The following is a 27,419-nucleotide window of genomic DNA, read 5'->3' on the forward strand; positions in this document are numbered from 1 at the left end:
AATCCTGCCAGTTTATGGCCGAAGCACAGCAAGTACAATGTACTGGATGGCTTATCACCCCTGCCGACTGAAGAGAAGGGTGCAGTAAAGCAGGGATCCGAAAGAACAGTATTCCTCCCGAGATTCAAACAGGACCACAGTTTCACCAGTAATAGATTGAGATTTCCGGCAGAAGCAGCGCGTGCGCTCCGGGAACAGGAACGTCCAATATTGATAAGTAGTCGTGAAATGAAATCATGCACGGATTGACAAGACATTGACGTCGGAAGCAAGAGACACGACAACCTAAATACTACTACCAGTTCGGATAACTACCGCGACCGACCGACTTCCAACCTTGCAGTGACTAACGGTTCGAGAGTATCCTCAAGTTATGGAAAGTTGGCAACTTGTGACTGCACAACAAAAGCAGACATGTATGCGTGAAATTTGTACTAGTAGTCTTTCGGGTTGATGCTATTCACGATATCTGACACCTACCGCTTGGACCCGGAAGGTTATTCGGGTCATGGCTGACCTGCATTGGCTGATTATCGAACAGCTGACTCGCCACCCCAAAGGGGGTTCCAACAAATGAAGATCGCCACATCAGTCAGCGACCAGATGCCATCACTGAAGGCGGAGCTGGCTTAAAGAGAGCGGCTGTATTGTTGGTGCCATGGCATGTTCTCGAATCTCCTGACCAATGATGATGCCTGCCAGGTATCGGAGCAGTGACCGCTACAATTGGACTTGATAGTGAGAGGGGGAGGAACCACGTGGTTTAGAAACTTTAGATTAGGCTGTTGCTTCGCGAAGTTCACGTGTATATCAACGGGACATCCACCAATACTGTATTTCCAGACCCACGCAAGACAGGAACAAAGCACACTGAATTCAACAATTCATGAAGTTTGAGAAAGGAACTTGCCGGCGGAGGCGGACATCACGGATCACTTAGGGGTAGACCTAGTGAACCGTTCGTGTGAGCGCAAGGTTCACTCGACTCCCCGACGGCACGAGAACCATGAGAATACGGTACCTTCTAGACTGTGATGATATCATGGTTGAAGGCTTACGCGAGCGCTTGATATGACACTCGTGGCGGCCCGTAAGTTCGCACCCAGACTTTGATGTAGTACAATTGTGAGTTACCAGGGTGCATTTGCATGAACTAACAGTTCAGCCTATGTCCTGGTCATCCAGAGCCTGACGTGCCAGACGAGGTAAGGTCAATTTGGAAAGAGTGACGTTGATTCTTTGCCACAACGTCGGAATGTCGGAGTTTCAAAGTCGTTCTGTTCTTGACTCACAACTAAACCTTACAAACGCGGACGCCGACGCCAACGATGTCGACCCGCTCAAGAACAAAATCAGTGTCAGCTACAAATCATGTCAAGTCACACTCAAGCAAGGATAATCAGCCAAAATCTATCAGGTCGCGCGCGAGATCCATGAAGAGCGAGGACCATATGAGCGAGATGGAAAAGGAGACCAAGATTGGTCGTGGGAAGGTGAAGGCACCTGTGAAGGCCACTCAGGATGCCCAGGACAGACGGCCAAAGGATAAATGTACATTTTGTATCTGCCATGAACCAGATGATGGCACGCCCATGGTGTGTTGTTCTGTCTGTAATGAGTGGTGCGTATATGCGATCAGATTCCTATACCTGGCTTCCTAAATCGGCACATAGGTATCATTTTCGCTGTGTGAGGCTTGACGAAGTGGAGGCTTCTGAACTTCGTAAGTTTTTCCTTATCGCATCTCATCATCAATTGCTGATTATTTCCCCAACCTTGATAGATATTTATGTATGTTCTACATGCACTGAATCAACTGGTCGACGTACAGTCAGTGAGTGTCACCGGTCTTTTTCTGGTTTGTCTCTGCGGGCTCGTATCCCTCTTCATGTACATCCATCATATGAGTCTTGTCCTGCAAGTACTTCGCTATCGTCTATCGTTAGTGGCATGTCTGTTCCTGTTCGCCACACCTTTGTTGCAGTCAATTGCGTGCCGTTGTGATGGTTGTACTTGTGCATCCAATGGTGCCTTTGGCCTTACGTTATAGGCGCGCGACTATTCCTCTTGAGTCAATTTTTGTCTGAAGAGGTTTTGATGTGAGCGATTGCTTGAGGCGGTCAACGGGCGCTAGATGGCACAACCTGTGCCACAGTGACGTCCTGTTCGCACGCAGGGAAAAAGAATGATGTGTTCTTTTCTTTTTTTCCTTACAGTGTGTCAATTCAAGACTTGAGGTGCTGATACTTTTTCGTGTTTTCAGTGAAGTGGGAAGAACCTGATGTAGCGGAAGAACAAGCCGACCCAGAGCACGACGAGGTCAAAACTGTCAGGCTTTCGACGCCACCTCCGGCGATTCCCCCATCAGAATCGGAGGACAATACAGACAGCGAGGACGAATACATTGCGGAGCCGGAGAAGTTCAAGAGGAAAGGGTCATCATCTGCCAAGGTGCGTTTCTGCTACCCTACTCAATATGGCGCCTGATCGTATTCGTGGTTCATTCGCCAGCGTCGTCGCAGAGTTTCCAGCTCCAGCGAGTCGGACACACATTCCAACGTCCGCGAAAGTACCGATACCCGAGAATCTTCCCACAAGACTGGCCCGTCTCAAGAATCATTAGCAAGGAAAGCGTCTCTCGTCCCAAGTTCCGGTCTCAAACGAAAGGCGACGAGCGCCACCCAACCTCCTGTTTCCAAACGCAGGAGATCCAGCGATGCCGCAGCTGAAGAGGATCCAGCAAGAAAGTACTGTCTTGGCAAACTCCACCAGCTGTTTTGTTCGATTTTTTTGAAGTACCCACATGCTGCTGCGACGGAGGATGGCAGTAAGGCCGAGCTCAAAGAGGGTGAATTAAGTGACGAAGATAAGACGCGCTTAGAGGAAGAGGCGAAAGCGTTTGCTTCTGAGGTTGAGCAATGCGTATTTGATATGTACTGCGAACCGGATAAGCACAACAAGCTCAGCGTTGGGCCGAAGTATAAGTGAGCCTGTACCTCGTTTTGGTTTTTTGATTAACGCCCTGATTGGCATTCACAGGGAGAGGTTCCGTATGCTTGACTTTAACCTTAGCAAACCAGATCGTGTGGTCATTCACAAGCGCATTAGCTCAGCCTCTATCACACCAAAGGAACTTGCCCTCATGAGCTCGACTGACTTAGCGAACGAAGAGACAAAACAGTCGATCAAAATATTGGAGAAAGAATCTCTGGAACATTCAATCCTACAAAAGTCAACTGTTCCTCGTGCAAAAATTACTCATAAGGGCTTGCAGGATATTGAGGATGTGAATGGTGATGTTACGATGCGCGAGCGCGAGCGTGAGAGGGAGCGTGAGAGAGAGGAAGAAGAGAGACGAGAGAGAGAACGGCAGGCGCGCTTGAGGGCCGCCGAGGAGCAGCAGAAGCAGCGTGCGTCTGCAGCTGCTCGAGGATCAGCGCCACTTGAGTCTCCAGTTGTACCTCATACATCGAGTTGGGGAGGGCATCCGTCTGTGTCCATGCATTCAGTCGACCAGTTTCCGACAAGCGATGACAGACCGCCCATGCATCCTTTGTTCGCATCTGATTTCCATACGATGCTCCCGGAGCCGGAGCTTGATATCGAGGATCTCATCAATCTAGATGATGAGCCAGGCCTGCAAGATTCATATGCAGAGAGGCTGGAGACTCCAGCCTTGGAAACTCCCATCATTGCTACAGACAGCGCACCTTCCGCAAGCCCAGAGCCCGCACCTGCCGATGTCCCAGAGCCTGCGCTTGCCGTTGGCTCAGAACCTGCACCTGCACCCTCCGAATCTCCTGTCCCCCCTCCCGCCACTCAGTCGGCTACGTTCGCACCCGCCCCCTCGCTTACACCGAAACCTGAGACACCTGTTCGCACATCTTTCGACCTCAACACTTTATGGTCAGCTCCGTCAGTAGCACCTCCTGAGCCCGTATCAGACCTTGGAGTTTCACGAGAATCGCAGATAGAGGCGGATCTTGTTGCCGCAGAAGCCAACGATGAAGATTTCGATATGTTGTTAGAGAAGGAACATGATCCGGAGTCCCCGCAGACGGAGCAGCCCTCTCAAGATCCTGAAGCGGTTTTCGAAGCCCTTCCTCTTGTTTGGAGTGGCAAGGTTGGTGCATTTGATCGTTGTAGTTCCTAACGATAACTTACGGGCACCAGATATCCATGCCTCTAGAATCCTCGCCTCTTCAGGAAGCACCTGTGGTTGCGCGGCAAGTCGGAGGACGGATTTTGGGTCACGATTCTGATTTATGGAAAACCCTCTTCCCTTCCGATATCCTCCGCATCGATGGCCGTGTTCCTACAGAGAACTCTTCGCATTTCCTCCTCCAGATGCGAATGAATTCGCAGAAGGAGCTCATTGCATGTGCATTTTCCACAGTGGAGGGGAACCCAATGATGCAGACGTTCAACGAATTCCTTATCAATAAAAAGTACGTTTTCTTTTCTCTGGCGTCCATTGTCAGATTTCTGACCGACAACTTCCTTCAGCCGCCATGGATTGGTGTTTCCTTGGGGCAGCCGACCGAAGGACCACCACCCTGGCAAGGAATTATACATGGTCCCGCTGCTCGCAACCCACCCTTTGCCTGACTTCGTCGAACTTATGGATAACTTATGCTTGCCAAAAACCCGCAAGTCGAATTATGTCATCGGCATCTGGGTCTTAACGAGAGGAAAACTCGCCCCGCCGCCGCCACCACCACCATCTGTGATCCAACATCCTGATCAGGTTATCCCGCCGCAGTCGCCTCATATGCCCACTACTGCCAACCATCCTATTGGCCAACCTGGCCCTTCCGCAGCCCCTTCCGTACCACATGTGTCTGCGCCTGCACCCTTACCTGTATCTGCAACTATCAATGCCCCTCCACTTACTGCCCTACAGCAAGCTTATCCCCAGCTTGCTAACACGTCCCTCGCAGCAGAGGTGGCTTCGCTCACGCAGGAACAGATACACATCGTGTTAAGAACTCTATCTGCGGATTATGGCATGAGTGTCGGCAGCTATTCCACCCCACCAACCGCACCAGCCGCCTCCATAGTAGCCACACCTCCTCAGCTATGGAACAACACCACCCCACCCAGTTTTCCATCACAACCATTCGCTACAGGAAGCGTTCCTCCTGTGAGCCATCCTCCTAGCCGTCCACGGGCGGCCCCACCTCCATCGCCCATGCGCCCTAATTCCATACCTCCACCAACGGGTCCTGCACGTGGGTCTTTTAACAATGGGCCGTACAATCGGCAAGATCGGGATCGAGAGTTACGTCATGCCCCAGTTCCCTATCATGATGGACCCGATCGTGGAGGATGGACAAATGTCACGCGTGGACGGGGCAGAGGCCGGGGACGAGGGAGAGGTGATGCACCACATCGTCCGGACTCAGGGTGGCAAAGGAGTCGGACTCGTAGCGGACCAGACTATGAAGGACTACCTCAACGAGGCCAATGGGACGGTCAGCCTCATCCCAGGTGGTGATATGATGTTTGCTGCGTGATTATTGCGCCTTAAGTTATAACTTTCGATATGGATTGCCTCGAATAATATTACTCGTTTTGTACGTATGTACTAGTAGGACGACTACTTGTTGTAAATGGCGTCTGTCTGTGCTACTCACGGATCCGCCTGGATCGCAATTGAACCCTTGGACCTGAGCAATAGAAGTGTTACTACATAGTTGAAGTGCGTGACATAAGCCGTGCGCGTGAATATTTGAATGCAGTCGGCAGACTTGCCTCGCAACCTCTGCGCATAAAATGAATCATCCACCAAGCCACGTTGTAGGCTATGCTTGTGATCACATGTCGTTGGCAATCTCTAGTATCTAGACCATTGAATTCTATTGACATACTTGGGCAACCGCGACACTGCCAGCCTATTTGCGTATGATCATTGGATGACTCTAGCCAGTGGAGAAACTGATCCGGGCCCGGAATTTCCAAGAATCGTAACGGTTGAGCAGCGACATCACATTCATAATGATATTCCAGGAGCTCGTTAATATCACGGGGAGCTGATTATCATGGACTTCTGAGACGGTGTCCATTACACTAGAACCTTGCGTCGTTTGTGATCTTTGATCTGAAGGCTCTGGATATCGACTGACTGGACATCCGACACTGCTACCAGAACTAGGCTCCTTACAGAGCATAGGCATCGGGCGATTTCATTGGCAGGAACTAATTCATCATCAGTCCCTTGCACGAACTCATTAGTTACCTGCCTGCTTGGTGCTTCTATGCCGTTTTTCCTCGCTGCTTCTATTACAACCCCCGCGTCATCCAAGCTGTCGAAGTTCTGGTTTGCAGCAGCGTTTGTGGGAAACAGATGAAACTCGTTCCCTTAATTACTCGTCGAACCAACTTGTGCTTGACGGCCCGGGCTGAGTCAATCCGTTGCTTGACCAAAGTCTTGATTTAACAACCATCTGACCATGATCAATAATGCGGCAATGCGCAGGGAACAAATGCAGCACTTCGTTCATCTGTCCATATCAAAGTGATTCGTTGTATCTACCTCCATCTCCCTCTGGGCTCACACCGACTATCCAGAATGATCACTACCGATTCTCCTTGTAGACCACGCCTCTTGTACCTGTAGGCGTGTCGAAAAAGCCCCAAACCTCTTCCGGAATTCCAGATAGGCATACTTAGAATGCCACACGTCGCTGTGGAGGGTCTGGGAAGAGCGCTCTGAGTCCGGTAGTTCAAGCTTGAAGATTGAGTTGCGTGGGGCCTCTCACCATTCCGAAATAGATCGGCTCTCTCTTTGCGACTGACGTTCTTCAGTAAAGGTTGGACCCCGCAAACTGTATCGGAGAAAGGTACGAATTATCTTTTTAATGTGTTGTCTTCGTTGTCCTACTCGTCGAGCTCGCGGTCTTTGCGCATAGCATACCCTGCCATTTTTTCTCCAACCCTAGTGCCCGTGAACGCCGCCATCTTTCTGCACCCTGCCCATAATCCTTGACACCAATCCCGTCCCTTCCTGGGACCTGAAGCCTGGCTATGCCATCGCCGCTGATTAATTTTTTTCAGAACAGCGCATCGAGACCAAGTGGTACACCCGTGCCAAGATCCAGCGCCAGATCCTCATCGCACTCGCAGTCGACATCCCCTCCCTCGTTGCCTCCCCCCATCAATCCTCCTTGTCAGTTACCACAATTGACGCGCCTTCACATTCTTTCTTCAGTGATTTCCACTGCATCCTGGATTTTTTCTTCTCCTATCTTGTAGCTTCACCTCGTACTACCTATATTACAATATCTACATGCATATCGTTAGTGGTCATAATTTTATATTACATCTTCGTCTCACCCAGCAATCCAAAGGCACGAGTCGAGGAATTTAAGTTGATTTCATGATAAAATTTGATCATACGTAAAGGACAAAACACCGTCAAGGAGATGCTACACTACACACCCAAGTTCTGTATGGGAGACACGAGGGAGACGGGGACACGAGCATGAAAAGGCAAAAAGTGGCGCATGAGACTCAACTGGTCACCGCAAGCGTCGATGTGGGGACTCCAATCAAGGTCCGTCCGTCCACGCTAACCTCCGTAGGCTGTAGCCTGTAGGGAGCGAAAGCGTGCGGAGGGGTTAGGGGCAGAATTCGGTGCAGTTAGCTCGGCGATGGATGTTTAAGGGAGTGATGCGAATGTGGCAGAACAGCGCAGAATGGGTATACGCGAGGGACATTGAGTCTTTGCCACCAGGATGCGCCCCACCCTATTTTTGAAGCCGATCTACTTTGGAGACAGGGCACTACATACTCTCCATTCAGAGGGCGTCAAGTTCGATCGGACACTAAGCCTCGTCGGGAAACAATACTGTATGTAAGTATTCTGTTCGCCTCCCTTTGAACTAACTGATTTGAGTTTCTTCATTCTTTGTGCTATCCCAATGCAGTCAATATCCGATTGTAGTGTAGCTCCGGTCTCATTGGCAGGGTCGATATTGCACAGACACTGCATGAATTCCCACCTTCCATGCAGGTTTTCAGGTGAACTATACCGTCCACGAGGCCTTTTGACCGACACGGACTGTCCCTACAAGGTATGGTATGATTTATGTTCAACCAGCTGATAAGGTCAATCTTACATCGCAATGGTATAGGCCCGAACAGATCTTGTTGTCCCATACAATTCTTGAAGAAAAATCACCCTCAATCCTCACACTCGTTTATTAGCTCCTGCTATCTTCTTGGACAGTTCAATGCACTGAGATGGCAGAATCAGTGAATGAGGTGTTGCATGCAGCAACTCGTTTCGCTCTGTCGCCCTTCGATGTCTGTTTGCGACTCAATGAAGGCTGCGCGAGTGTGGCATCAAGACTTCAACATTCCGTGCTTGAAGCAGCTGCTTTTGAATTTCGTCAAGGAACAGGAATGGGTTAGCATCAAGAATGGATGTGATAAATGAAAGGTCCTATTGGTTGAGAACACAAAACCTGCCACGAGTGGACAACGAGCAGATGGATTTTCTGTCCGCAATCACGTACCTCTTCACTTGGTTGATGTACCGCGATACCGCCAGCCTATCTTGGATGATTCTAGCCAGCGGAGAGACTGACCCGGGCCCGGGATTTCCAAAAATCGCTGAGCAGCGGTACCACATTCATAATGGTATTCCAACTTCGAGTGTTGTGGTGAGACTTGGGTGAGACGAAAAAATCGAATACGAAGGCATCGAGAGGTTGGGTTGTGGCCGAGCGTTAGCTCGGGCGGGATGCTAGGATTAAACCGCGGCCGGATGGACGGGCAAATGAACAGCGATTTTACGATGCCATGCGAACATGAGAATGCAAAATGTAATCGCACGATGGAACAGTAGTGGTTGGGAGGGACAGAAAGAATGTACTAGTGACGAGATAACTACGATAATGAGGAGAATAAGTAAGCGACGGTACTAGGATTCGCGCTTGTGAGTCCATTATGCAAGCAGCTCGATTTCGAATAGAAAAGGTAGAGTCTAAATTTGGTCTAAATCTAAAGGGCATCATGGTCTCGCTCAGTTGGACGCATGGTGCTGGCTCTCCAGCAGGCTCCGAATCGGCACGAGGCTTGCTTATTTCAGGAGCTCGCGAAATGATCACGGGCAACTTCCTGATTATCAGACTTCTGAGACGATGTCCATCATGGCATCACTAGAACGTCTGTGATCTTTCATCTGACGGCTCTGTGCGGTGATGGCCTGTCTCCGGATCCAAAATTGTTCGGCTCCTACACGAAGGTACGAGCATCAGTACCTCAGTTACAGCGGAGGTGAAGACCTCGTTCACTGCTCAACGCTCAGCCCCGGCCCTAGCCATATCTCCGGAAAACGGCAGGAATATGCATGACAATATTCGACGTCGATTTACGGAGAAAGATGAGACTTATAGCGGATTTTTAGCGACTCGCATCGAGCGAGATACTTGGAGGATATCCATGGAGCCAATTATCGGAGACGACGAGGTTTCCGAGGTCTTTTTATTATGTTCTTACGTTACACTGTTTGGCAGCCGAATGGTGGAGCAGTGACAGGGCATCGCACACTCCCCACTTATCGTAAGAGCGTTCTATGGCGTCGGGCGACTTCATTGGCAGGAACCAATCGATCATCAGTCCCTTGCGCGAACTCGTATTGGGTAGTTCCTGCCTGATTGATGCTCGAGTCGATGTCATACTGCATCGCTAATACCGCCCATCTGACCATGATCAATAATGCTGCAATGCGCAGGCAATAAATGCAGCTGTCCATATTAAAGTGATTCGTTGTACATATTCCCATCTCCCTCTGGGCTCACACCAACATTCCAGAATGATCACTATTGATTCTCATCGTGTAGCGAGCGAGACCACGCCTCTGGCCCCTGTAGGCGTCTTGAAAAAGCCCAAAACCCCTCTTCCCAAATTCCAGATAGGCATACTTATGATGCTACACGTTACAGAACCGATCGCTTCGATGTCTATATTCCCGTACATCAACCAGGTATGACTTTACAGCAGCATCGCATTGCTCATTTTTGACACTGTTTCACCCCTATCAGCTTATTAGAGAGCTCGGAATCACTGGAGGCGATGACGCAGCTGTAGGATATTATGTTGGAATAATTGTAGGCGTCAAGATTACGACTCCCAAGAATCATGATTCCCTCATACTAACATACTTGATTTACAGGAATCTCTATTCTTTGTCATGCAGTCACTGACAGTGCTAAAGTGGAGCCGGTTGTCCGACCGCATTGGACGCAAACCAGTGTTATCGATCGGACTATTAGGAACTTGCATTTCGATGCTATGTTTCGGCCTCTCGACGACCCTCTGGAGCCTTGTGGTCAGGTATGTCTTCAACTGAAGCAGGAAGCATTATCCTGACATGGTTTCTTTGTTTCTCTAGCCGTTGCATGTGTGGTGTGCTGAATGGCAACGCTGGAGTCTCGAAAACCGTGATGGCGGAATTGACAGACTCCACAAATATGGCTCAAGGATTCGTCTTGATTCAGGTTTTCTGGAAGGTTGGAACATTTGTTGGGTAAGTCAAAGCGTTAACTATGGGGGTATCCAATGACGGATTCCACATGCTAGCCCTTTAATGGGCGGAGTACTTGCGCATCCACAAGATAGCTGGCCCGGTTTATTCGCCTCCTCATTTTGGAGAAAATATCCATACTTTCTGCCTTGTGCGGTAGCTGCTGGTTTTGTTGTCCTGGCCTATTTCATGCTATTATTTTTCTTAGAAGAAGTAAGTTCTAAAAAAACTCATAGCGCACGTTACTTACAATTGGCAGACATTATCAACCAAGCGTCGACCAAAGACGAGCGTCACGGGCGGAGATGACGTTGACGATCGAGAAGTGCTTGCGCAAAAATCCATGGCAGATATGCCCATGCGATCTCTGCTCACGCCTACCATTGTCATCCCAATCGTAAACTACGCCATGGTCTGTATCCTTGATATTTCGTTGAGGACTCTGACGCCGCTGTTCTTTTCTACGCCTATGCATCTCGGTGGCCTTGGTCTTGGCCCTTCTTCTATTGGCTTATGGCTGGCGTTGTTTGGGATTATGGACGGCCTCTTACAGGCTCTGTTCTTCGCCAAAATTGTTGATTGGGTTGGCCCAAAGCGTCTCTTCTGTGTGGCAGTGTCGTGCTTCATACCAGTCATGCTTATGTTTCCAATGATGTCGTGGCTTGTACAGACAAGGGGGATAGTTGATCATGCAATCACGTTTGCATTGCTTGGCCAACTAGTTCTAACAGTTATTTGGGGTTTGGCATTTGGTGCGCATTATGGTGATACTGACCTCCTATTACGAATAACCAACCTTTATTACAGGGCCTATTTTCATGTTCATCACGGCTTCTGCTCCGGCAAAGAATGTCCTTGGTGCTATCAATGGTCTTGGTCAGACCTCCGCGTCAGTAGCTCGTGCCATTGGGCCCGTCTTAGCGACTTCGCTATTTGCACTTTCAAAAGAACATAATCTTCTGAATGGAAACGCCGTATTTTTCATCTTGATTGTGCTGGCTGGCGTATTGATGTGGCTGGCGTCGCAGTTGCCAGATGAGATGCAAGTTAGGGATGAGTAAGAGTCCGGCCCTCTCGAGATTTAGTTGATGTACCAATATCCGAAATTCCAATGGATGCCTCGAGTGAATAACCTGTAGTACGTTATCAAACATCATGTCGATCTATGCAATGAGACCCATCACCGGATTGGTGAACAATGGCACTCCAGCTGGGCTCTCTAGAATATTACATGCTTTTGTCGCAAGGTACTAAAGTACTAGGGGCGGCTACGCGTTCAAGGGCAACATTCAATCATTGGCCTTGGACGGAGAACAAGTTCGCGAAGCTTACAGACATCAATATTCAAAGCACCAGACCCCAACCCCAACCATTACTTCACAAATTCAGCCAATGAAGTCGTTTATACGGTAAGAACAATATTTCAATCCGTAGAATGATTCATTGCACATGCACGTCTGACGATACTCGTTACTCGACAAGTCAGTGATAACTATACAACATGGCCGACGGCTACTCTACACAGCAGGAGGCTTTGCACCAGGTTGGAAGGTGTACGTCATATGGCACTTGCCACAGTATTGACGATCTGTGTGGAAAGCCATCTGACAAGGATCATCAGCCCCACACAACAGGTTTAAATCGAGTTAACACTTACGAAGACACCAGCACCGCACTCAGCGTTGGGGCACTCGCGGCGAAGACGCTTGATCTTCCCGTCCGAGTCCACTTTGTAGTATTTCAAGATGGACATCTTGACCTTCTTGCGCTTGTGCTTGATCTTTTTAGGGGTCTAATATAGGATGATAAGCTTAACATTTCGATGAAGGATATTCAATGGTACCCACGTTGTAGGTCTTTTTCTTGCGCTTCTTAGCACCACCACGGAGGCGAAGAACCAAGTGAAGAGTGGACTCCTTCTGAATGTTGTAGTCGCTAAGAGTACGGCCATCCTCGAGCTGCTTTCCAGCGAAGATCAGGCGCTGCTGGTCGGGGGGAATGCTAAGACAGTGATAAGGATCGATAATACGTATGTGCAATAGAACCTTACCCCTCCTTGTCCTGGATCTTGGCTTTGACATTGTCGATGGTGTCTGAAGACTCGACTTCAAGAGTGATAGTTTTGCCCGTGAGGCTGATATCAATGTCAGGTGAGGCTACAGAAATTTAGTTCTGAACTGCACGCACGTCTTTACAAAGATTTGCATTTTGCCGGACGCTTCTGTCTGTCCAACGAATAATCGATGGAGTCGTTGACGAAAGCAAGAGCCGCGGTCGTAGTGGTCACAATTGTAGGATGGAAGGGATGATTAATACCCGAAAACCTTAATCAATCTGATGATGGTCTGTGCGTGAGAATACTCTCGACTGACTAATCAAATTACTAATCTGCTCTCGACGCGTCGCGCTCATCGAATCCATAAATTTCATTGCTTTGAAACGCGTCATGACTAGGACTAGTGACGGCCAAATGGATGTTGACTCTACATCATCGCTTGACAAGGGTAAAGGAAAGGCTAAGGCTGCAGAGAGATATGAGCCGCGCGAGGATGATAATTTACCTTGGTTGCGTCTTCCATCTTTCCCCCTCGCGTCCTTGCTCAATACGCGATAGGGTAGAGAAGTATCGACCAGTCACACTCGACGATGTGGTTTCACACAAGGATATTACAACGACAAGTTGAGTCCCTCCTGGCTTGAGCAATACATACGCTGAGATCCACTCAGTTGTGAAATTCATTGACAAGAACCGCTTGCCTCACCTTCTATTCTACGGTCCACCTGGAACTGGGAAGACGTCCACAATTCTTGCAGTGGCGAGACGGATTTATGGAGCAGAATACAAGAAACAAATACTGGAGGTGGAGCCCCCTGGATCTGTACAGAGCAATGCTAATCTTGTTCAGCTCAATGCATCGGATGACAGAGGTATAGATGTAGTGCGCGAACAGATCAAGCAATTTGCAGAGACCCGAACATTGTTTTCGAAAGGTTTCAAGCTTATTATCCTCGATGAGGCCGACATGATGACACAGCAAGCTCAAGCTGCCCTACGTCGTGTCATTGAACAATACACCAAGAACGTGCGGTTTTGCATCATCTGCAATTACGTGAACAAGATCGCTCCAGCAATTCAGAGTCGATGTACTAGATTCCGTTTTTCGCCACTGCCAATTGCAGAGGTGGAGAAGCGCGTGAATGGTGTTGTGGAAGCTGAGAAGTATGTAGAGTCATTTCTAAAGTTGCTACTAAACACCCAACTTTGTAATAGGGTAAATCTGACTCAGGATGGAAAAAAGGCCCTTTTAAAACTCTCGAAAGGAGACATGCGGCGAGCTCTTAATGTCCTACAAGCATGTCACGCAGCATATAGCTCTATTGGAGAGACTGAAATTTATAACTGCACTGGAAACCCTCACCCGTCAGATATTGAAACCATCGTAAACTCCATGCTTTCCGATGAATTCACTACTTCTTACCAAAGTGAGTTCTTTCACATCGTGTTGTTAGTGCCTCACAAAACCTCCATCAGTGATCTCGGCCATGAAAACAGAACGTGGACTCGCACTGCAAGACTTGATATCGGGTACATACGAATACGTGGAAATGATTGAATTCAAGCCACAGGCTCGGGTATATTTACTTGACTTTCTGGCTACCACCGAGTATGTCTTGTTTATGTCCAGTTTTGTGACAAAAACTGATGTCTTTCTCATCAGGCATAGATTATCAACTGGCGGAAGTGAGAAGATGCAATTATCTGCTCTACTCGGAGCGTTCAAGAATGCTGTGGAGCTTTCTGCGAAGTAATACATCGTATAATTGAAGCACCTGACAATGACTTTCCGCAAGGTTTATTGTGTTTTACATTCGTAGTACTCTAGTAGATCGCCAAACTCTGAAATTGCCACTGATACGGTGTTCACAATCCGTCGGGTCACATACCCACGAGTTCCAAGGCTGTTTAAATTGCAATTTCTGCTGGCTACTTGTATAACTTGACACTTGGACTCTGAGTTGGAATGAATGAATATTTGGCCGCATCTACGCCCACATCAGCTCTGCGACGAATCACGTGGTGAATTCTGATCACCTGACTCAGTAGCTAGTCGTGGAGGGAGCGTGTAGAATTAGTGTAGACTTCCTCTCCTGATTTCGACGCCGGTTGGACGTATGCCTTTTCCTCTCCCTGACCATCTCCCGCAGCAGCTCAACGTTTCATCGAATGTTCTTTCCAAGTTCGACTCTGTAACATTACAATCCCTGAATTCGTCTTTTGCATCCTCATGTAGGGCTGAGCTTGATGAATCCATCCGATTGACTAAGGTATTCTCCTGTAATTGATATGAGTTCTCCGTGGGGTAATGGTTTGGAATAGACAAAAATTCATGACAGAATATGTGCAGATTCTTCTAACTTCCAAAGACAGCTGTCTTTGGCAAAGTCTCTCAAAGAACGACTGGACACGCTTTCCGGACATGTCCAAGTCTCAAGTGTTACGCTTTCGGACTCTAAGGCGTGTGTTTGTTCTATTATGCGTTTTAAGACGCCTCGCTAACACATCACTAGTCCGGTCTAGTTCCGGTCTTGCTTGAAGCTTTGGAAGCTCACCAATTACTCGCCCAAGAGTCCTTGGATGCAGATGTCTTGAGTGATTCTCTTTCGCACCTTTATGAATGTAGAGCACAGCTGGATGCGCTGCAGAAGCTCGTTGACGTAGGGGATCTGCCTCCGGCTGTAGTTGCGTGTCATGCTTTGAGTTCCTTGCTGGTTTCCGTTCCCGGACCACTCAAAGACGCATCGGTAGTATCTGAAATGCAGGTAAGAGACTAACATCCTTCCGTTCTGTCTTAACTTGCTTGCTTGTAGGCTCGGCTGCGTGTGCTTAGCAATCGTGTGGAAGAGCTGCTCAGCGACGCTTACACTAAGAGTGTTGTTGTGAACGCGTCAGAAGTTATCATCAAACCATTTGTGCTGAGTGAGTGACAGAACATCATGGTGGGGGGTATCTCAAGCAGTTTTTCAGTGCCTCGGTCACTGAAGCCCTTACCCCTTTCGTCTGTCCTCTCATCGATCAGCTCCGCATCACTGGCATCGCATCTTTCTACCCTGAGGAGGGATATTCTAACGCACTACATCGAGTGTTCTTTTGACCAGCCGACGTCACTTACAGTTAGCACTATGAAGGATAAGTCTGGCGCTTTGATGCACGTCCTTGGCCGATTCCCTTCGTCACCAAATACCACTGACACAGGTTCTCCACTTACCAACGTATCCACCGCCCTCGACTTCTTACACAAACAACTATTTCCCGCCCTCCCATCGACGCACAAACACAGTTTTTCGCGAAGTCTTAGCAAACCCATATCTACTGCAGTCCTGACCCGTTTGCTTATTCCTGGTCTGCCTTCACAGCTCGAAGCTCTGCCTACTTTTTTACAAATTGCAAACAAGGCAGTGGATTTAGAGGACAAGTACATCGTTGGGATGCTTGATGCGTCTAGCGAGAGCGAAATCAAAGCTTGGGTCAACAATGTCTGTACTCATTATGAGCGACAACGGCGGTCACACATTCTCGATTCTACTCGCAAACTTATCATTCAAAGCATATCTTCTGAGCCAACATTCTATGCCCAGTTACCTCTTTCACAAGAAACCTCTGACAAGGCTGGACCTGCGCCTGCAGACGAAGGCGATGCATGGGGACTTGATGACGACGGCCAGAGTTTCAATACAGGATCCTCGAGGTCTGCGCCAGAAGAGGAGAATGTCTGGGGCTTTGACGATGATCTGGAGGAGGAAAAGGAAACTCAACAAGCTGAACCTGTGGAAGTAGTTGAGGAAGACCCGGGGGATGCGTGGGGCTGGAATGATGAAGAGCCCGCACCTGAAGAACTAGTGCAAACAGAAGACCTGTGGGATGACCCATGGGGTGAAGAACCTGCCCTATCGGAGGTTACTCCTGCTGTGCGGACAGTACCTGTCTCATCCCAACGCCCGTCTGCGAACTCTGGACTTGCGACGCAAAGGATCTCTCGCCCCTTAAACAGTACCTCTCATCATCCTCCTAACTCAGGGCCCGTAACCGAGCCATATTTGGTATCTACTCTTGCGAAGTCAATCATTCGCACGGTCGAGGACGCGTTGCACGAAGGACAAGGACTATCATCTTCGGGTATCTTTCCCACCTCACCAACATCCAAAACGACGCCCGGGATACTCATCATGCAGTCCGGAGCACTGGTGTTAGATTTATATCGTGCAGTGTATCCTATCGTCGCTGCAGCACGACTCAGTTCGTCCTGGTGATGTCATGAAATTCTCCAACAACTGCTGTTGGCTTGCAGAGGAGGTTGGTCGCTTGGTTACACACGAGCGAGAAGCACTTGTTGTAAAAGACAAGTTAGAGGAATGCAAGAGTGTCTTGCAGGTGTTAGCCGACAGTTGGTATCAAGATGGCATTGTGAGTTCTCGAATCTTTGCCGTTGATGGTATTGAAGTAGTCACGCATGTATTGGAACAGGACAGGCAACGGACGGCCCTGCGTGACATTCTAGCAGGTGCGAAGGGCTTCACAGACACGTCAGACCAGGATCGGTATGATGACTGTGAGATGGCCATTTCCAGTGTCGTTCGCGAGGTCCGAAGCGCCGCGAACGCATGGAAGGTGCGAATGAAGCGCATTTTATGATGTTGAAAGCAGCTCATTGTGCTTACTGTAGCCTGTCCTCCCTAAGAGCAAGTACTACACTGCCGTGGGAGCAATAGTCGAAGTTTCATTGCAGCGGATCCTTGAGAACATACTTGCAATTCCGGATATCCTGAGGTGGAGTCGCACAAACTGAGCGAGTTATGCAGAATATTGGCTGCTCTTGAAGGGCTCTTCGTTGAAGACTTCAGCGAGGTATGCTTGCTGTACTTTTTCAAAATAGTTAACTTATTAATGCCCAGTCATCTTTCGTGGTGTCATACGTTCCGTCGTGGTTGAAATTCTCATATCTATCTGAACTCCTGGTATATCTATTCGAAGTCGGGTTATTCGATTAGTATCTCATCGTGCCTCTTTTCCAGGAAGCTTCCATGGCTGATCTCACATATCTTTTCGAGGAAGGAGCTTTGGTGGACTTTTGAGGTGGACGAGTTGGTGAAACTTGTACGTGCCTTGTTTGCAGACACACCACTGAGGACGAAGACTCTAGACAAAATCATGGGTGGACATCCAGTCCGGTGATCACGTATTTATACTACTACAATAGTTGCAGATTATCGGATGTTTGGCGGCAGAGGTTAGTACGTAGCCAGTCGTATTATGATTGAAACCCATGCAGTTATACTAAACATTGCACTGGTACGATATACATGAGCTAATTTGCTAAGATGTACGAATGGGCAAAAGAGAAGACATTATCCAGGACAGCGATGCATACGCATATTCCACTGGTTGCCTGGCCAATGAGGCCAGTCTGATGTACTATGTTACACTTACGACAAGTGTAGTCTCCCGTAGGTAGAGTGATAATGGGAAGACAGTCGTCGACGTCCCCTCTACTGGTTTTTTATCAAGTGCAAATGGGCGTCCATCACTTCTGCGATTGTGTATTGTAACTGATTGGCGATCGCCAGGCCCCAAAGGACGATCGACATGATCCTCACTCATGAGTAGATGAGACCTGCATAATATTCAACGCAACCGTTGCTCGCCAAACCCAACGATGGGTTTCACGATTATGATATAGTATTGATATTTTCGTTTGCCCAGGATCTGACGTACGACTCGGAGAAACTAGGTCCACTTAACCTAACCCTAAATGCTGACCTTCACTCGACCATCACTCATCCCTATCTTGTATTTCATCTGGCAATTGTGACCCTAGCCACCTCAATACACCAGCCAGCATAATCAAGACAACATAGACTGCATTCCCATTGAGAATATTGTGTTCTTTTGAGAATGCAAAGAGCGAAGTTGCAAATGCAGGCCCAATGACACGAGCCATGGACGCGGAGGTTTGACCAAGACCATTGACAGCCCCAAGGACATTCTTTGTAGGGGCAGAGGCCGTGATAAACATGAATACAGTCCCTATAATGAAGTGGGTTTTAGTTTCAATGACAGGTCGGGTTTCGTCGTAACACGCACCGAATGCCATATCCCACATAACCGTCAGCGCTAGTTGGCCAATCAATGGAAATGCGATTGCATAATCAACCATCCCCCTTGTGTGTACAAGCCACGACATGATCGGGAACATGAGCATAGCTGGCGCGAAGCACGACACGGACACACAGAAGAGACGCTTTGGACCGACCCAATCAACAATTTTGGCAAAGAACAATGCCTGGAAGATACCATCCGCCATTGCAAGTATTGCCGTCCACAAGCCAATATGAGAAGGAGTAAAACCAAGGCCACCAAGATAGGTAGGTGTAGAAAGGAACAGTGGCAAAAGAGCCATGAGAGCAATGTCGAGCAAGGCGAGCAAAGCATAGTTTGCAATTGGAATAACAATGGTGGGTATGAGCAGAGATCGCACGGGTATGTTAGATGCTTGTGGAAGACCTTCTCGATTACCACTGTTGACACCGTTTGAGATACCTAGAGTAGTTGTCAATTTTGGTCGGCGCTTGGTTGATAATGTCTGCAGATCGTGAGTAACTCGTACGATGACACAGATAGTGTGTAAACTCACCTCTTCTAAGAAAAATAACAGGACGAAAAAGCCCAGGACAAGCCCACAAGCAGATACTGCACAAGGTAGAAAATATGGGTATTTGCTCCAAAATGGATGAGCAAATAATCCGGGCCAGTTATCTTGCGGACGCGCAAGTGTTCCGCCTATTAAAGGACTGGTATGCGGATTTAGTTGTGGCCATTCAGACAGTCGATAATTGCACTTACCCAATAAAGCCTCCAATGCACCACATGACCGGAATCAAGGCAAATCCCTGAGCCATATTTGTAGAGTCCGTCAATTCGCCCACCATAGTCTTCATGACTGAAACATTGCCGTTCAGTACGCCGCACATACAGCGGCTAGAAAACAACGTAAGGATTGTATCTCAAGTCTCTTCAGCTGAAGCCATACCTAATGACAAGGCCCCAGAATGTCGTCGAGAGACCGAAACATAGCATCGAGATGCAAGTTCCTGATAGTCCCACTAGTAACACTGGCTTGCGTCCGATACGGTCAGACAACCGACTCCATCTCAGCACTGTCAGTGTCTGTGCGACGAAAAACAGAGATTCCTGTCAATCGCATCCTACAGTATGAGGAAATCATGATTCTCGCGACTCATAATCTCTGTGCCTACAATCATTCCAGCATAATATCCTACAGCCGCATCGTCACCTCCAGTGATGCCAAGTTCTCTGATAAGCTGAGAAAAAGATATGAAGAATGCGTGCAAAACAATCTGATGGCCCGTCGTGAAATCATCATACCTGATTGATGTATGGAAATATGGACATCGAAGCGATAGGTTCGACAAGTTGCAATGTCATAAGTATGCCTATCTGGAGTTTTGGAAGAGGTGTTTTAGGCTTTTTCAAGGCCCTGCTGGGACCAGAGGCGTGGTTTCGTTTGTTATAGGAGGAGAGTTTGAGGCGTCCATTCTGCTCAGCCTTGCGAGTCTAAGGAGGAGATGAAGCGAAAAGAACGTGAACTGTATTTATGGCCCATGTCGTGACTGAGTCATCCTGGATTTTTGTGCTTGAAATATCATGGAATTTACTCCAGACAAGACTCCGATCAGAAATGGCCCCAAGATGGAAACGTCTAATTATATCAATAGTCTTTGTGTTTGGCAAGAGCATTGGAAACAAACAACCCAACCCACGTCACGCACGTAACCTCGTCCCCGACAGCCTCGCTTTCGTTATGATTGGGAAGTTATTCCTTACCTTGGCTACGCTCGCGCTTCTTCACGGTATGAATGTCCTTTCTGACATCTTGCACTACTCAACTTGAAGTTGTTCTATAGCCGCATATTCCACGTACGAACGTGAGCATCATAGAGGCTGTCAGGACTTGAGTCTAGGGCTAAATTCACTTGCAGACTTGTCACTTTTGAAAGCTTTGGGAAAGCCTGAAGGATCATTACCTCTAGATGTAAGTCAATCCACCATGTCGAGCAAAAGCAAATAATAGTATGGAGTAGATTGTGTATGAGAGCATTCTTGCGCTCATTCTTGGGCTGCTTGGAGCATCCTTGAATGCTCCACCATTGAAAGACATCACTTGGGCAAGTGAGATGAAGAAGCGGTGGGTGATGTTTCGAATGTTGATCTGTCTGCTGGAACACTGACCTCTTTTTAGGACAATTGACGGAATGGATTCACGGCTGGGATTCGCGCACTACAGGTCTCGCGGAAAGTTTTTGTTTGCGAGTCCACATGATGGTAAAATATGAAACGTTATCTATTGATTGTCCATCATATACATGACAAATGTTGCGCTGGTATATAGCACAACACTGAACAACATTGTAGCTGGCCTCAGTCGTCATCATCCCCGCCAGATTTCTTCTTGTTTTTCCGTTTCTCCTTTCGGGCTTTCCTCTTATCCTCCTTTTCGGCAGCAGCATCCATCGCAAGAAAATCGCGGATCGAGGGCAATGCAGATGACTCTAATGGCTTGAGACGCAAAGATTCCTCTTCCTCTTCATCTACCTGAGGTATGTGGTCTGATGAAGGCAACTGAGGTGCAGTGCTCTCCGTGGATGCTAGCGGTTGTATCGATCCTTCGTCACCGTATTCATCTCCAAACCATCCTCTAGAACGAGCGGGTTCGGATGAAGATGTAAATCATTGATACGATGCTCCGATTCGGTCTTGTGAGCGGAATCTAAGCCATCTTCATCGCTGTCATCATCCCCAGGAAAACCTTCATAGTCACCAGCCCCCGCAAAAATATCCATATTGTCGTCGAGTGGAGATGGAGGCCTTTGGTCGGCCTGCGAGAATACTTCGGCAACAGAAGTTGGCGCTACCGCTGGATGCTTAGCCTCCAGGTGAGGGATGGTGTTGGCCGGCTGAGGTGAACCCGAAGTTCCCTCCACTTTCCTTTTCTTCCTCTTTTTGTCACGACTTTCACTATCTTCCTTGCTGCGCTTTTTGGTACCCTTGTCACCTTTCTGCACCCCTATTGGCTTGAAACTGATTGGTTTGAATTTCCCTGCCTTCTTTGCTTTCTCAAGGTCGCGGGCCCCATCTTCGAGAGCCTCCACGGTTGTGTCGGGGGGTTGCGGGCCCTTGTCGTTCCTTTTGGCCTTCAGTTCCCGGATGATGTCTTCGCGAGTCCTCTTCTTATGTGTCGTGGGTCCCGAGGAGGCTTCAATAAAAGCTTGCTCAAGGGTATCATCATCTTCGGTAGAAGCAGCTGCCCGAGCTTTGTTCTGCTCTAGCAGGGACATATCTAGGCCCTTCACCAGAATCGTATGTTCGCTGTCTCCGCCAAGATACTGGCGCTGCTCGTCGACCTACATAGGGAATGTCAGTAGAAACATGGAGATACATGGAATAGCACACAGTATTTTTATCGTCATTTGCAGTCCGCTGTTCGAAAACTTCGAGAACAGCTTCGACCTGGATTCATTACTAGTGTCCTAAGAACAGGACAAGGATAGATATACCTGAGCATAGTCACTTTTCCCGCCATCACGTCTCTCCGCGGCCCTATCACGGTATTTAGATTCAGTCTTCTTCACTTTGCGTGGTTTGAACGCTGGTGCAGATGATCCTGAGGCTTTCCTGTTAATCTATTTACTATACGCATTTCAACTCAAGATATGGGACATGCTGCCTTAGTAGAGATGCTCCCTGTACTCCTTTGAGTTGCGGAGTCGCACCTGGTATTCGAGGTGTCTGAAGAAGTTGCCTGAAGGAATCCTGTGTTGAGTATCAGAGATATGATAACTTGATAAGCTACCTATTGGCTAACCTGATCCATAGTAAGGAGGAAGGCGTTTCAGCTAACTTTAAGGTTGGTTTCGAGTTTGAATCCGAAGCTGTAATGCAGGCGTTGTTTGCGCATGTTAGAATCAGAGGCCCGGGGCGTTCAAGGTTGTGCCGTCGGTTGCAAGCGCTGACTAATTAGCATCCCTTTTCAATTTTTAAAATATCGACAACTCGTGAGTACTTGTCGCTCATTGTCAACCGTCTCTAGACTTTTTTTTTTCTGTTCGAAAGGGGAGTCAGGAGGACAGGTGCCACCTCCGGGTATCGTTCCGACTCGAATTTTCGAGGGTCTTAAATAATTCAGCGATTTAGAAGGAACCTAGGCCTTGCTCCAGACAAGTAGACCGCCTTGGACTTAAACACCGTGTCCGTTTCTGTATCGAAGGCTTGGAAAGCAGCCTGGATTTGCCGCTTTCATCGATTTTGTCATTTGGCATGTTTGTCCTTTGCTGTGGGACTCTTGGCACCCCCTGATCTGATTTAAATTAAAGCGGAGGTAGGCATCTTGATGCTCATACTGGGTCTCCGCGTGTTTCGTCCCACAACTCGCGTTTATAGGCTCTCAGCTTTATTTCACGCTCAACTCATACCAAAGCTATGGCCACTCCCTGGACACCCAACCGATATCCAAATGCTCGTCGGTCCGACTATGTTGACGTCTACAAGAGCGAGAAACAGGGCGAAGTCCGCGTTCCTGATCCATATCAGTGGCTCGAGCAACAGTCCCAGGAGACTGATCAGTGGACCACGGCGCAAGATCAATTTACTAGATCTTACCTAGATAAAAATCCTGCTCGAACCAAACTAGAGCACGAGATCAGGGCAAATACCGACTATGCTAAGGTCGGTCATCGTGACAGTTAGCTGTTTTCTTATTCTCACTTCTCTCAAGTTTTCTGCACCGTCGCTCAAATACGATGGCCGTTGGTACTGGTACTACAATAGCGGTCTCCAGCCTCAGTCAGGTGGGTTGAGACACCATGAACATGCTACGTGCCATATATCTAGTTTTACAGTGATTTGCCGTTCCAAGGACGCCAATCTCCCTGACGGGTCGGGGGGGAGGGGCCGGGCGGAGAAATTTACTTTGATGTAAGAGTCGAAATGTCTGTCTACTTCAGGCAGATAGTAATGACACATGACTACATAGCCCAATTTGTTGTCCACTGACGGCACTGCGGCCCTCTCTGTCACGGCATTCTCTCGCTCTGGCGAATACTTCGCCTATGGCATCTCGTTGTCGGTGTGTAATTATACTATGTCATTCAGGAAAGGACGTTAATCTCCAGCTCATTCCAGGGAAGCGATTTTTATACAGTTTATGTGCGCCGTACAAGCGAACCTTTCACCACGATTGGTGGGCAACTTAACGATCATCATGCAAAAAGGCTTGCGGAGGAGATTCGTTTCGTGAAATTCTCGTCCATCACTTGGACTCATGATTCTAAAGGTTTTTTCTACCAGGTAGGTTCTAAGTAATTTCTGTCTTGTATCTGACCCCGAAGGTACTTTCCCCAGCGGTTTCCAAGCAGAGAGTCTCATGGGCTTGCAACGGAGGACAAAGCTGGCACAGAAACCACAGATGATAAGGATGCTATGCTCTACTACCATAGAATCGGAACTCCACAATGTTCGAGCTATCCATATTTGGTTGTATCGCTGCTCTCTTGACTAATTAAAGCATTCAGCACAAGACATCCTAGTCATGAAAGATGCCGAACACCCCGAATGGATGTGGGGTGCCTCGGTTTCGGAGGTAGATGGGAGATATCTGTTTCTTGATATCGTCCAAGACACTGGAAAGGTCTGCACTCATCTCTTATCCTACGTCGCCGATTTACTCAATCATTCTGGGCTTAGAAAAACATGTTGTGGGTGGCCGATTTGCAAGACAATGAAATTGGCCAAAATATGAAATGGGACAAGATTATAAACGAGTTCGAATCGGAATACACGGTGTCAGTGGTGTCATTAATCTTTGATGGAAACCACTTGACCTGCTGACACCGCATGTCATTCTCCCATCAGCATTGCGAATGACGGGACTAAACTATACCTACGGACAAATGAGAATGCGCCTCAATATCAAGTTATCACGATCGATCTCGCGGACCCGTCGCGCCAGCACAAGGTCCTCATACCGGAAGTCAAAGATGCATACTTAGACGACATTACTGCCGTGGGAGATGATAAACTGGCCGTTGTATACAAGCGCAATGTAAGAGGAGCTGCCCCTCATGCTCTATATTGCTGAAGCTAACGTCGTGGAGGACTACAGGTCATTGATGAATTATATCTCTACTCGATGGAGGGCAAACAGCTTACTCGGCTTGCTCCAGATTTCGTTGGCGCTACAGAAGTCAATGGCCGCCGAGCACAGTCGCATTTCTTCGTGTTCCTGACTGGGTTTACCAATCCTGGGATTGTGGCACGATACAATTTCGATGAGCCAAGTGAAGATAAACGTTGGAGCATATATCGGTCAACAATAACGAAGGGGCTGGTACCGGATGAGTTCAGCGCTAAGCAAGTCTGGTATGAGAGCAAGGATGGTACGAAGGTGCCGATGTTCATCGTGAAGCACAAGTCAACGAAGTCCGATGGAACTGCACCTGCTATTCAATACGGTAAGATGTCATCGTTCGTTTTAATCAGTACTTGACACTTTGGATCAGGTTACGGTGGATTTAGTATATCACTTAGCCCCTCGTTCAGTCCCACCATCCTGACTTTCATCAAGGCATACGGTGCTGTATATGCTTTGCCCAATATTCGCGGAGGAGGCGAGTTTGGCGAGGAATGGCATCTTGCTGGCACAAAAGAACGGAAGGTGAAAAACCTGACTACTGCCGAGGACCATGTCTAATGTTGCCGTAGATCAACGTCTTCGATGACTTCATTGCTGCTACGTGAGTGGAGTTCTCTAGCCATCGCAAGCTGACAACTTACGTGTACAGTGAGCATCTTGTTAAAAGCAAGATCGCTGCTCCTGGTAAGGTCGCCATCAACGGTGGATCCAATGGAGGCAGGTTACTCTACCCGCCTATTTATTGCGATTCTCAGCCATGATTTCAGGTTTGCTCGTGGCTGCTTGCATGAACATCGCCCCAGAGGGCACATTTGGGGCGGGCGTGGCCGAAGTTGGTGTGCTTGACCTCCTGAAGGTGAGGGTCACGCTTTTGGCAGTATCTATCTCTGCTCAATCATGAGTCCTATAGTTTGCTGATTTCACAATCGGTAAGGGCACATTACATTGCAGAGTTCGACGTCGATCTAATGCCCTGGTCTGCAGGCAAAGCGTGGACGTCTGATTACGGAAATCCACATGACCCGCATGACTTTGATTTCATCTATCCCATTTCACCCCTCCATAATGTCCCAACGGGCAAGAGCCTGCCTCCGTTGTTGCTTATGACTGCTGATCGTGCGTTGTCTTGTCTGAATCTTTGAATTTGAGTTAATCAAGCTATGCTAGATGATGACCGAGTTGTCCCCCTTCACTCATTCAAACATGCTGCAACGTTGCAACACACACTTGCCCATAACCCTCACCCCCTTCTTATTCGCATCGACAAAAAGGCGGGGCACGGCGCAGGTAAGGCTACTGAGAAGAGGTGCGTGTTTATTCTTCTGGAAGTCTAAACATGTGACGTAGCGGTTTTACAGGATCCAAGATGCGGCAGACAAGTGGGGTTTCGTGGCCCAGTCTCTCGGGCTGGAGTGGCAAGATTGATCCTGTCCAGCAAGGGCAATGGTGTAATACACGGCGATGTACTCGTAAATACCTATACACCATATCATCAGGAAACCGAAATTGATTTTTACGTATGCAGTATTCGGTACTGCCATCCACCTGTGTGATGTAGTCTCTTACTTGAGCGATCTGCGCCGGAATAAATTTCGCTGGTGTTGTAGTCCTGGACAGCCTTGTGAAAAAAAAGCATCTATAAAATCTGCAATAAGCGCCGCAGCCTTCTCATGCTGACATTCAAATGTTTGAAACGTAATGCCATCGTGAGCGGCGGTCAGGTTTGGATCTTCGGGGGAATTTCTGTCTTGAGAACCCGACTTGACTTTTGCTTTGGGATTGGAGCTAGCAAAAAAAAAAACGTCAATGTGATGACTTGATTAGTGAGAATAGCAGGACATGCCGTTTGTGTTTTCCGTCACATAAAACCGACGCAAAATCATTATGGCTTCTTCTCGAAGGTACCCACCGGTAGCTTGGTAGGATGGATGAACTGGATGCCTCACGCTGTGACTAGTCGAACTCGGGATCAAAAAATAGCAGTGCAACAACAGACCTCGCATTAACACCCAACACGCTGCCGCACCCACCAAATTTAACATTTTCACATCCGTAGAAGACCTCTTTAATGCCTAGCTGGCGAAGTGCGGACGCGCACATGATGCATGGTTCCACTGTGACATACAGTACAGTATCTGCCAGAGGATAACGAGTGGGCTCTGGTGTCAACCCCATATCAGCGAGGATAAGATCGATAGCTTCGAGCTCGGCATGTCTAGAAGCCTGTAAAACAGGAATTGGACCAGCGGATGTGACTAGATGACCATATAGTTACATTTCTTAATTCATTGGTGCGATTCCTCGCACGTGCGATAATACTGTTTTTCCGCACAAAAACGCAGCCTACCGGCACTTCGCTGTGTGCTAATGCTTCTTCTGCCTGAGGTGTGTTATGATCAAGCAGCACTCTAGACACAGATTCTTACCATTACCATTGCTTCTTGCATCCATTTTAGATGGATGAGCGCAACACTCATCTGGGCTTCATCATTGTTATCTTCTTCCTCCATGATCTTCGGGAATCAGAAAGCTGGCGAAGAAGTCTTGGACTCTTGTGTCTGGCAGCAGCACCGGAATCAATCATTAAGAAAAGCTTCGCTGAGTTTCAAATTTAGTCATCATAT

The 27,419-nt window shown here is 48.1% G+C and overlaps 10 protein-coding genes across 10 annotated transcripts; 6 read left to right on the forward strand and 4 right to left on the reverse strand.

Moving 5' to 3' along the window:
* The first annotated feature begins 1,361 nt into the window (after positions 1 to 1,361).
* On the forward strand, positions 1,362 to 5,762 carry BJ212DRAFT_1382839 (uncharacterized protein). The gene is made up of 7 exons (XM_041336713.1): positions 1,362 to 1,621; positions 1,674 to 1,834; positions 2,264 to 2,451; positions 2,512 to 2,984; positions 3,040 to 4,123; positions 4,174 to 4,448; positions 4,507 to 5,762. Exons 1-7 carry the CDS (start codon positions 1,434 to 1,436, stop codon positions 5,495 to 5,497), a joined length of 3,360 nt encoding a protein of 1,119 aa, XP_041188819.1. The 5' UTR covers positions 1,362 to 1,433; the 3' UTR covers positions 5,498 to 5,762.
* A 4,058-nt stretch (positions 5,763 to 9,820) lies between these two features.
* BJ212DRAFT_1302975 (major facilitator superfamily domain-containing protein) lies at positions 9,821 to 11,592 on the forward strand (the record flags this gene model as incomplete). The annotated part of the gene is made up of 7 exons (XM_041333346.1): positions 9,821 to 9,991; positions 10,050 to 10,115; positions 10,181 to 10,341; positions 10,400 to 10,534; positions 10,588 to 10,744; positions 10,791 to 11,283; positions 11,339 to 11,592. 7 exons carry the CDS (start codon positions 9,821 to 9,823, stop codon positions 11,590 to 11,592), a joined length of 1,437 nt encoding a protein of 478 aa, XP_041188820.1.
* Positions 11,593 to 12,048: 456 nt separating this feature from the next.
* BJ212DRAFT_1484967 (ubiquitin-40S ribosomal protein S31 fusion protein) lies at positions 12,049 to 12,738 on the reverse strand (the record flags this gene model as incomplete). The annotated part of the gene is made up of 5 exons (XM_041340903.1): positions 12,049 to 12,135; positions 12,189 to 12,323; positions 12,379 to 12,532; positions 12,582 to 12,665; positions 12,719 to 12,738. The coding sequence occupies 5 exons, from the start codon at positions 12,736 to 12,738 to the stop codon at positions 12,049 to 12,051; spliced, it is 480 nt and encodes a 159-aa protein (XP_041188821.1).
* Positions 12,739 to 12,977: 239 nt separating this feature from the next.
* BJ212DRAFT_1484968 (P-loop containing nucleoside triphosphate hydrolase protein) lies at positions 12,978 to 14,341 on the forward strand (the record flags this gene model as incomplete). Its single annotated transcript, XM_041340904.1, has 6 exons — positions 12,978 to 13,096; positions 13,146 to 13,210; positions 13,259 to 13,751; positions 13,803 to 14,014; positions 14,064 to 14,196; positions 14,251 to 14,341. 6 exons carry the CDS (start codon positions 12,978 to 12,980, stop codon positions 14,339 to 14,341), a joined length of 1,113 nt encoding a protein of 370 aa, XP_041188822.1.
* Positions 14,342 to 14,704: 363 nt separating this feature from the next.
* BJ212DRAFT_1449010 (uncharacterized protein) lies at positions 14,705 to 17,762 on the forward strand (the record flags this gene model as incomplete). The annotated part of the gene is made up of 12 exons (XM_041338626.1): positions 14,705 to 14,857; positions 14,910 to 15,053; positions 15,101 to 15,352; positions 15,401 to 15,509; positions 15,558 to 16,826; positions 16,879 to 16,994; positions 17,055 to 17,198; positions 17,254 to 17,357; positions 17,378 to 17,435; positions 17,483 to 17,545; positions 17,603 to 17,650; positions 17,673 to 17,762. The coding sequence occupies 12 exons, from the start codon at positions 14,705 to 14,707 to the stop codon at positions 17,760 to 17,762; spliced, it is 2,550 nt and encodes an 849-aa protein (XP_041188823.1).
* A 408-nt stretch (positions 17,763 to 18,170) lies between these two features.
* BJ212DRAFT_1382863 (MFS general substrate transporter) lies at positions 18,171 to 20,289 on the reverse strand. The gene is made up of 8 exons (XM_041336714.1): positions 20,096 to 20,289; positions 19,974 to 20,072; positions 19,844 to 19,909; positions 19,618 to 19,778; positions 19,431 to 19,565; positions 19,222 to 19,378; positions 18,672 to 19,170; positions 18,171 to 18,614 (listed from the first exon to the last, which is right to left on the reverse strand). Exons 1-8 carry the CDS (start codon positions 20,141 to 20,143, stop codon positions 18,361 to 18,363), a joined length of 1,419 nt encoding a protein of 472 aa, XP_041188824.1. The 5' UTR covers positions 20,144 to 20,289; the 3' UTR covers positions 18,171 to 18,360.
* A 30-nt stretch (positions 20,290 to 20,319) lies between these two features.
* BJ212DRAFT_648133 (magnesium transporter) lies at positions 20,320 to 21,097 on the forward strand. Its single transcript, XM_041343744.1, has 5 exons — positions 20,320 to 20,458; positions 20,513 to 20,533; positions 20,588 to 20,640; positions 20,690 to 20,793; positions 20,848 to 21,097. Exons 1-5 carry the CDS (start codon positions 20,410 to 20,412, stop codon positions 20,939 to 20,941), a joined length of 321 nt encoding a protein of 106 aa, XP_041188825.1. The 5' UTR covers positions 20,320 to 20,409; the 3' UTR covers positions 20,942 to 21,097.
* On the reverse strand, positions 21,016 to 22,619 carry BJ212DRAFT_1382867 (RED-like protein N-terminal region-domain-containing protein). The gene is made up of 6 exons (XM_041336715.1): positions 22,471 to 22,619; positions 22,330 to 22,418; positions 22,163 to 22,280; positions 22,059 to 22,115; positions 21,346 to 22,009; positions 21,016 to 21,301 (listed from the first exon to the last, which is right to left on the reverse strand). The coding sequence occupies exons 1-6, from the start codon at positions 22,477 to 22,479 to the stop codon at positions 21,027 to 21,029; spliced, it is 1,212 nt and encodes a 403-aa protein (XP_041188826.1). The 5' UTR covers positions 22,480 to 22,619; the 3' UTR covers positions 21,016 to 21,026.
* A 465-nt stretch (positions 22,620 to 23,084) lies between these two features.
* BJ212DRAFT_1530249 (prolyl oligopeptidase) lies at positions 23,085 to 26,542 on the forward strand (the record flags this gene model as incomplete). The annotated part of the gene is made up of 18 exons (XM_041341763.1): positions 23,085 to 23,330; positions 23,380 to 23,502; positions 23,553 to 23,579; positions 23,638 to 23,730; positions 23,787 to 23,951; positions 24,006 to 24,117; positions 24,176 to 24,291; positions 24,348 to 24,445; positions 24,516 to 24,705; positions 24,766 to 25,114; positions 25,163 to 25,317; positions 25,365 to 25,396; positions 25,445 to 25,512; positions 25,563 to 25,651; positions 25,706 to 25,724; positions 25,780 to 25,911; positions 25,963 to 26,101; positions 26,154 to 26,542. The coding sequence occupies 18 exons, from the start codon at positions 23,085 to 23,087 to the stop codon at positions 26,218 to 26,220; spliced, it is 2,220 nt and encodes a 739-aa protein (XP_041188827.1). The 3' UTR covers positions 26,221 to 26,542.
* On the reverse strand, positions 26,425 to 27,412 carry BJ212DRAFT_648708 (cytidine deaminase-like protein). Its single transcript, XM_041343746.1, has 5 exons — positions 27,222 to 27,412; positions 27,071 to 27,175; positions 26,792 to 27,018; positions 26,639 to 26,742; positions 26,425 to 26,580 (listed from the first exon to the last, which is right to left on the reverse strand). The coding sequence occupies exons 1-5, from the start codon at positions 27,303 to 27,305 to the stop codon at positions 26,513 to 26,515; spliced, it is 588 nt and encodes a 195-aa protein (XP_041188828.1). The 5' UTR covers positions 27,306 to 27,412; the 3' UTR covers positions 26,425 to 26,512.
* Between the last annotated feature and the right edge of the window lie 7 nt (positions 27,413 to 27,419).

This window comes from Suillus subaureus (genome assembly GCF_016647635.1).
Source record: "Suillus subaureus strain MN1 chromosome Unknown BJ212scaffold_37, whole genome shotgun sequence".
Taxonomy (NCBI): Eukaryota; Fungi; Basidiomycota; class Agaricomycetes; order Boletales; family Suillaceae; genus Suillus; species Suillus subaureus.

Bases quoted from the DNA above. Each gene is read 5' to 3' on its own strand.
- BJ212DRAFT_1382839 (XM_041336713.1), top strand. From the start codon at position 1,434: ATGAAGAGCGAGGACCATATGAGCGAGATGGAAAAGGAGACCAAGATT. The intron at 1,622-1,673 runs GTGCGTATATGC...ATCGGCACATAG, and splicing joins TGTTCTGTCTGTAATGAGTG to GTATCATTTTCGCTGTGTGA. The intron at 1,835-2,263 runs GTGAGTGTCACC...TCGTGTTTTCAG, and splicing joins AACTGGTCGACGTACAGTCA to TGAAGTGGGAAGAACCTGAT.
- BJ212DRAFT_1382863 (XM_041336714.1), bottom strand. From the start codon at position 20,143: ATGGACGCCTCAAACTCTCCTCCTATAACAAACGAAACCACGCCTCTG. The intron at 19,566-19,617 runs GTATGGCTTCAG...GTTGTTTTCTAG, and splicing joins TTCTGGGGCCTTGTCATTAG to CCGCTGTATGTGCGGCGTAC. The intron at 19,379-19,430 runs GTAAGTGCAATT...TCCGCATACCAG, and splicing joins TGCATTGGAGGCTTTATTGG to TCCTTTAATAGGCGGAACAC.
- BJ212DRAFT_648133 (XM_041343744.1), top strand. From the start codon at position 20,410: ATGATTGGGAAGTTATTCCTTACCTTGGCTACGCTCGCGCTTCTTCAC. The intron at 20,459-20,512 runs GTATGAATGTCC...GTTGTTCTATAG, and splicing joins TACGCTCGCGCTTCTTCACG to CCGCATATTCCACGTACGAA. The intron at 20,534-20,587 runs GTGAGCATCATA...ATTCACTTGCAG, and splicing joins CGCATATTCCACGTACGAAC to ACTTGTCACTTTTGAAAGCT.
- BJ212DRAFT_1382867 (XM_041336715.1), bottom strand. The intron at 22,010-22,058 runs GTGTGCTATTCC...TTCCCTATGTAG, and splicing joins CAAATGACGATAAAAATACT to GTCGACGAGCAGCGCCAGTA. The intron at 21,302-21,345 runs GTATCAATGATT...CTCGTTCTAGAG, and splicing joins CAAGACCGAATCGGAGCATC to GATGGTTTGGAGATGAATAC.
- BJ212DRAFT_648708 (XM_041343746.1), bottom strand. From the start codon at position 27,305: ATGGAGGAAGAAGATAACAATGATGAAGCCCAGATGAGTGTTGCGCTC. The intron at 27,176-27,221 runs GTAAGAATCTGT...AACACACCTCAG, and splicing joins TGCAAGAAGCAATGGTAATG to GCAGAAGAAGCATTAGCACA. The intron at 27,019-27,070 runs GTAACTATATGG...CCTGTTTTACAG, and splicing joins GCACCAATGAATTAAGAAAT to GCTTCTAGACATGCCGAGCT.